Source organism: Cavia porcellus, unplaced genomic scaffold, assembly GCF_034190915.1.
Source record: "Cavia porcellus strain 051 isolate PalLab524CR breed Dunkin Hartley unplaced genomic scaffold, mCavPor4.1 scaffold_15, whole genome shotgun sequence".
In the NCBI taxonomy this organism is placed as follows: domain Eukaryota; kingdom Metazoa; phylum Chordata; class Mammalia; order Rodentia; family Caviidae; genus Cavia; species Cavia porcellus.
The window spans coordinates 44,166,648-44,174,659 of NW_026947498.1; the positions used below are offsets into that span (position 1 = coordinate 44,166,648).

General features: G+C 35.1%; 1 protein-coding gene across 1 annotated transcript; it reads right to left on the reverse strand.

Annotated features, from left to right (window-relative positions):
* Nucleotides 1-2,776: 2,776 nt before the first annotated feature.
* On the reverse strand, nt 2,777-3,706 carry LOC100723887 (olfactory receptor 5H8). The gene is given in 1 exon segment (XM_013145184.2): nt 2,777-3,706. A coding segment is annotated over 1 exon segment (930 nt).
* Between the last annotated feature and the right edge of the window lie 4,306 nt (nt 3,707-8,012).

Genomic DNA, 8,012 nt, shown 5'->3' on the forward strand with positions numbered 1-8,012 from the left:
TTTCTGAACTATTTGTTTATCTCTTGTGAAGGTATCTTCATGTGTATGATTGTTCAAATTACTGTTTCTGTATGGGAATGATGACTAAGAATCCTATTCTGCCATCTAATTTCACCTACTTGAAAACCACCCATCTCTTTTAATGTCTTTATTTGATATCTGTATATCTTTTTTTTTTTTTTTTTTTTTTTTTTGTCTTTTTCCTTTTTATCGGCACCAGGGACCGAACTCACGACTGCCTGCTTACAAGGCAGGAGCTTATGCCACTGAGCTAAATCCCCAGCCCCTGTATATCTTTTTTTAATGAAATCTCTGTTCAAATCTTTTGTCAGTTTTTAAATTCATTAGTTTTCTTTTTATTTTGATAAAGGATTCTTAATAATCTGGAGATAAATATTTTATCCAATTACGATTTGCAAATATTTTCAGGATCATGACCACCTTTCCTTTCCACAAAATCATACTGGCCCCTACACTGATGATGTTAAGTTGTTTGGATTCTGTGTACTGATATAAGCATCCATTATATTTGCATACCAGAGGAGTTGAAACATATCCAGTAACCTTCTATAACAGTAAAATTATCAAGGTCCACTGATGTGGGATATGTTGATATATCTCTTCTAAGGTTATGGATAAGATTTTGCATATGGTTCCTTTTCCAACTCAAAACAAGGCATATACATGTGGGCCTTTTTATATCACAGAAGCCTCATTTTCTTATATGAGTTCATTGGCCCATTGATGCAGTGATCCAAATCTTGACTTTTTAGAGCTGAATCCCGAAGGAAGCTTTATTATTAGGTCTAGTTGCTGTATCTCGGGCTAGCAAGCCTAGAGAAGTTCTCCACAGGTGACTTGCAGGCTAAATCTTTAGAATTTGAAGCAAAGCTTTGTACCTTCTGAAGACAAGTATTCTCCTTTGGATAAGCAGTTCTTAGCTTGCTATGGGGTCTTTGTGGAGGCCAAGCATTTGACTGAGGTCAAACACGCCATCATGCACTTGGAGCCACCCCTTGTGAACTCTGTATTATCAGACACACAAAACATTAAGGTGACCATGTAAAGCAGGACAGTGTCATCAAAAGAAGTGTGTTAAAGAGGTTGGACCTAGACAGGTTCTGTGGCAAAAGTAAAGGTACATGCACGAGTGGCTCAAATTTCCACGATTTCCAATCTCGCTGTATTTGCTTTTCTCTCCAACCTAGCATCAGAGGTTTCATACGGAGTTCACAAGACAGTAAACACAGGAAAAGCAAATTTATGCCTTTTAAAGTATTTTCTGTAACATATGGAGGAACCATCCAAAATTAGACAGCCACATTGCCATAAGCTGTTTATGAATTATCTCAGCAGCACAGTACTGATAAAAATACTGTCATCATACAGAAGTTTGAGCACCTGTTTGTTCAGCCACTTAGACCCAATACTTTGGATGAGTTAATGGGTTCTGATCAATATTATGTCTGCGTGATCAGTAAATCAGAATAAATATGATTGAATGATTGTTTAAAATAAAATTTAGAGTAAAAATATGTGGTTAATCTGTTTTAAAGGCAATAAAGATAGAGATTATAATATTTCATTATTGAGGGAGAAAATGCAGGGGTGATCTAAAATGAATAATTTATTGTACTTGAAGACTATAGAATTAGTTTGCTCCAGTTTCAAGGGACAAAACATTCTGACTCTTTCATTTTCACGCTGTCTCCAACCGCCCACTGCACAGTTTGAGATCTTATCATAATAGCATTGTTTTAACTTTTGTAATACAAAGTTAAAGTTTGTCATTGGAAAGTTCATATTTCGCAAACTTTAAATTTAATGAATTTTTGTATTTTACTAATTCAATTTTTAAATTCATAGACGGCTGAGACAATTTCCTTTCTATTCTGTCACTTTCCTTGTCTAGATCCTCAAAATTTAATCTTCGATGTAATCTGTTACCTTTCCAAGCTAATGAAGATTTTAAGATTAACCAACAACATAAAAACATATCCTTGGAAACAAAAGATTCTTAATAGTCAGGGAAAGACAACTTTTCTCTTCTTACTGATTGGAACACAATGAACTAAAGTATACTCTAATCTTCTTTTCTTTTCTTTTTTTTGTACCAGGGATTGAACTCACAACCTCACACTTGCCACATTGCTGAGCTAAACCCCTGACTCTCTTCTAATTATTTGTTGCTGCCCCAATTTATAATTTCTTCCTTATTGTTATTTATTCTTACCATTTCTGTTCATTTCTCAGTGTGATATATATGTAGAATTCTTACAAAAGTGAAACCCACCATTTCCTGATCAAGGAGAATAAACAACCTTTCAATGGACAAGAGAATTCATGAGATTTTCCTGTTCGAACACAAACCTGCTACCACCATGGAACAAGCATGATGTAAGTCTCCAACATATATACTTGCATTGATATTGCATACTTAATGATATTGCATACTTAATACCATACTTAAGTCATGATTAGAGGACGTACACAGTCGTAGCACTAAATTCATTTGTAAAATCACATGGAAGAGCGTACGAGTCTGCAAAATGTTTTTGTTTTCCTCTTTTATTCATCATAGTTTAAACACCTAATTAAACTTCCTTATATGATCCGGAATGACAGATACAAATCTTTAATGTAGTTTATCAGATACTAATAACTTAAACTATGATTGCTGTAATTGCTAAATAAGGTAACATGTACCAAAAGTTAACTGAACCTAACTTGCATGAATTTCTAACTATTTTAAGGAAAATATACTGTAGTATAAAATCTAAACATTTCTCCTTGATGCTTTTGTTAGAGAATCTATTACTTTCTTATTTCACAGGCTGTAGATGACTGGATTTAACACAGGAATTATGACAGTGTAAAATAAAGAGTCCATCATATCTTGTCCATCTGCTTGTGAAGACGCAGGATGCATATACATGAAGACAAGACTACCATAATATTAAGACACAGAGAGAAGATGAGATCCACAGGTGGAGAAAGCTTTCCTTGTGCCTTTGAGATACTTCTTTTTTAAAATTGTAAAAAGAACAAATGTATAGGAGACAATAACAGTCACAATTGTGAGTAACTGAATTGAGCCTGACAAAATAAAAAGCATTAGATAATGAATGGAAGGATCTGTACAAGAAATTTTTAACAATGGTATAATGTCACAATAAAAGTGATGTATCACATTGGAGTTACAGAAGGTTAATCTGAATAAAAGTCCTTTATGAGTTAAAGAATTAAGAAAGCCACCTACAAATGATAAAATTAATAGATCGATACATAGTGTATTGGTCATAATAGCCAGATAAAGTAAAGGCTTGCATATGGCAATGTCGTGATCATAAGCCATTGCTGCCAAGAGAAAACATTCCATTGTGGCACTGGTTGCAAAGGAAAAAAATTTTGTCATGCATTCAGAGAGCGATATCAATTTGCTCTTAGCTACCAAGTTTACCAGCATCTTTGGTGTCACAGTGGATGATAACCAAGTATTCACAAATGCTAAATTCCCAAGAAACAAGTACATGGGTATATGAAGATGAGAGTCATTCCAGATGAGAGCAATGAGCCCCAGGTTTCCCACAATCGTGGTGAGGTATATTGCAAAGAACACCAGGAAGAGGGCAATCTGCCATTCCAGTTGATATGGAAGCCCTGTGAGGACAAACTCTGTCAGCAATGCTGCAGTGTTATTTTCCATGTTGGCAATGGATGTCCCTAGAAATGAAATGCAAAGAAAATAATACTGTTGAAGTATTTATAGGGCAAAAATTTTTGGAAACTTCAAATAAAATTATACACTTATAACAATGACTTCTTTAGATTTTATCTATTGAACTATAATTACTAGAAACCATTTGGAGAGACCTGAAGAAATGAAACAGTTATTTGAGTTTACTGAAATTTCAGAAATGAATAGAGGTATAATGAAGAGCTTTTCTAAGTACATGTTAAATGTATGTGAACACTAGAAAGATTCTGAAATTGACAAGTGGATTCAGGTTCAAGGAAGAGATCCGAGGGTATCAAATAAACTGAAAGGCAGGTGAAAGACATTAAGCTTTAGTCTCCCAGCAATAGCCATGCACGATGAACCTCTTAAGGCATAATGACTGGTGAGATAGTTTTTAAATAGTTGTTATTATAGAAAATATAGTAGAGGATGAAATGAGTGGAATCAGGATTCTGAGACAATAATCAGGAACTTCTTTTCATTATCTAGGGATGTTAAATCAGATTCCATCTTGATTGCCTGGGGGGAACTTTATTACTAATTCATAGAAATAGATTCTGTAGTTCAACAGTGAAAGCTTGAAATACGGCTTGGTAAAATATGATGCATGATTCATATGCTTGTAAAGTATTAAAACATTAAGTGGACCAAAAGAATTGACTCAAAATGAACGTAGAGCCAATAGGATTGCATGAAGTATTAAGTGTGCAGAGAGCGGTCAATAAAAGAAGTAGAATTGCATGATGAATTAAAATGAGAATGAGAACCCAAATTCTTTGGCAGTTATGTGGAAGAAACATCATTTGAAAATCCAGATGAGATGCAATTACTGGTGTAAAATGAGAATGAGAACCCAAATTCTTTGGCAGTTATGTGGAAGAAACATCATTTGAAAATCCAGATGAGATGCAATTACTGGTGTAACTGTTATTTATGAACATAATATTATGGGAGGCATTGGACCTAGAAAATTATGCTAAAAGTAAAACAAAAATAGACAGGAAATAAACTTACAAGTTCGATTAAACACTTTATAAAATTTGTGTGTGCAATTTTAGGTGGACAACAGTTTGTATCCTTTGCTTCCATGTAAACACTGAAAATGGAGACTCAGTTTCTCAAAAACTAGAAACTTAAATGCTTCACATTGTTGAATATCAAGTGAAGAGATTTAATTGAGGCTTGGCAAGTTGAATCAGTCCATCAGAGATTTGGAATGTGGAAAGCAGGAATCAAAGGAGCAAAGAAAAAAGGGAATTTTGGAATTGAAATCAAGACAAGAATAGACTCCAGAAAACATGTACTGCACCAGACAATGGAACTGATAGTGAGCTTTGACATTCGAACTTTCCCCAGCCATCATGGCATCCTTCACTGTGCTGGTATTGGGAAAAAAATTTTGGCCGTTGACTAGTTGCCTTTATTCTGTGCGTGCTCATTTTTACAGCAGATTCCTTCAGTCTGCCTAGTTTTCTATTTAAGAACCAAAATTCCATGCAAGAAATTAATTTCCTTTTGCAACCTGGAGTCCATGCTCAAACAAAAGACAGACAAGAGAGAGACCAAAAAAACACTATGCGGAGAAATCAGAGAATCCGAAAGAAAATTTGAAAGTTGAATAATGGGGACATAAATCGAGGAAATACTGCAAAAAAGGACATGGTGAAGTACAGTGCTAAAACCTAAAATAAATGTATGATAATGATGAACAGAAATCACTAATTATAAAAACTAGACAGTTTTCTTGGCTTCAGTGAGAGCATATTTCATTTGGGTACAGGATCAAAAACAGAGAATAACAAGAAGTAAATAGCAAAGAAATGCCAAAGAGTGAGCCCTGCAGGGGACTTGAAGAAAGAAGAGCTGGCATATTTACAAATCAAAATAGATTTGTTTATAAAAATTTTCAATGATTTCCATTATAATTAGAATAAAAGGGAAGGAGAAGAGAAAAAGGACAGGAGGAGTGGAGCAGCAAATTTTGTTGGGAAAAGAATAAAAAGAAGAGAAATTAGAACAGAATGGAAAGGACACATCTGGGTAACTAGAAAAGACAAACCAGAGAAAAGGTACAAGTATCAGAGAAAGACCAACAGAATTGAAAGGCTAAGAAGCTTGGGGATAATTATGTATTTTAACCCTATAGTTAATTTGAAACTCAATTCTTTACGCTTGCTAAAAATTCTAAGTTTAATTTCCTATAGAATGTATGTATGAGAGATTTGATTTTAAATTTTTCTAATAGCCATATGTATTGGTGCACATCTATAATCTCAGAACCCAGTGGAAGAAGGAGTATCACTATGAGTTTCATGCCAGTCTGGGTAGAAAAATGAGGACTAGAATTGTCATGAATATTTTCTTCTTTGTTCATGTTTCTCAATATCTTGGTTTTTTTTTTTTTTTTTTTTTTTTTTTTTTTTGCTGTTGTATTATGTAATCCTGTAGAAAGCACAAGGTCTTGCTGCCTCTGGGTAGGCATCATCTGATGCTTTGGCAGACTGAAAAAAATGTCTAAATAAATTTGAATTCACTGCCTTCCCATGTCATATTGAAAGGGTAAAAACTGAAATATTTTTCCTAAAAATTTGGAAATAGATAATGGTGTCCAAATTGCTATGTTTTTCAATTATATGACTTTAAATTTTCGAGCAACTAGGCAAGAAAAGCAAAGCAATTGGGTGCCAACAGGACAGGAGTAAAAAACAAGTTATCTCTATAGACAGTGGGATCATTCAGTAAAAGATCCTTAAAGTCCACTGAAGATGCTTAAGTCTGCTAAGAATTCAACAAAGTGGTAAGGCAAACAACATAAACTGAATTAGTAGCTTTTCTAAATCCTAATGAAAAAAATTTCTGAGGAAAAATGACAAAATAACATCATTAATATTTACCTCAAATAATAAAAAACCTTAGAAATAAGCCTAAATATGGAATGACAACAATCTACAAGAAAAATTATAAGAGATTTAAAGAAGAAATTGAAAATGCTGCATAAAAGTGCCTTGTAATTTACATAAAAATGAAACAGGAGCCCACAGATTGGGTGAAATAAACACAATTCACAACATCAAATATCTCACATGAAGAATGTAAAATAATTTTATAAAGAGAAAGAGATGATCTGAAACTGTAAGAAATACTATTAGAGAAAGATTTGGGGCTTAGTAGACTCAGGAACAAAAGGGAACAGTAATGACAAAATATGTTATACCCATGTAAACCCATGCCAACATGTAACCCCCACAACTCTGTATAGCTAATATGCAGCAAAAAAGAAAGATATGGTATAGATTAAATGACAGCAACTACCGTCATAAAAAAACATATTGTCACCATTACTATGGTTATGTCAGCTTCATTTGATTAAGAAACAGGAAATGGAGACAGCCAGACCCCCTCTACACACCTGCTGCCACTGGGATGCTTGCTTTCCTCAGGGAACCAGAACAAGCAGGGAGAAACAGCAGACATGCTTCTGTGCTCCTCCCACCAAAGGGTTGCTTGTTTTCTGCCTTCAACCAGTGTGTGGAGGGAGAAACAGCCAGATACACCTTGTGTATCTGTCACCACTAGAGGAGTCCCAGTTTAGCCACACAGGCCAAGAGAAGCAACAGCAGCACAGCCACACACGTATGTCCATCAAGGAAGCCTCAGTGTAGTTGCATGGGCCTGGAATCCCTGCACACCCGTGCCCCACTGCCTCCCCAGGAACCAGGGTTTAGAGAAACCCAGGTGGCTGGTCCATTGTTCTACACCATGGAGGGTGCCCAATGTGGGAAGTGCCTTGGACTCCACAACCAGCTTGTCAGAAGGAAGTCAGGAAAATTTCAAAGTGAAGTAGCACAAGGCAATCTCAGAAGTACAGTCCACACAGAACAAGTCGAGGAGATACAGTCATAGAAGACAATGGAAATCACATACCTGAGATCTCTGAAAGGATAGCAGAGGAAATAAAGAATCAAATAATGAGGCTATAGAAGTAGTCACATCAGAAATAATAACTCAGGTAAAGAAATCACAACGTGAAAGATTTACTGAACATATCTTGAGAAGACACAAATAAAAAAGAGGGCATAGGAAAATGATGGAAACTTTGAATGAACACATAGGAAGGAATATAATGCATAAAACAGATTCAAAGAAATTAAAAACTTCCAGCAAAAACTGGCAAAAGAGATTGAAGAAAGACTTTCAGACCTTCAAGTCTGGATTGCAGCTAGTGATTGCGAAAGGAAAAATCTCTTAAAAATAACAAGGAACCAGGAAACAA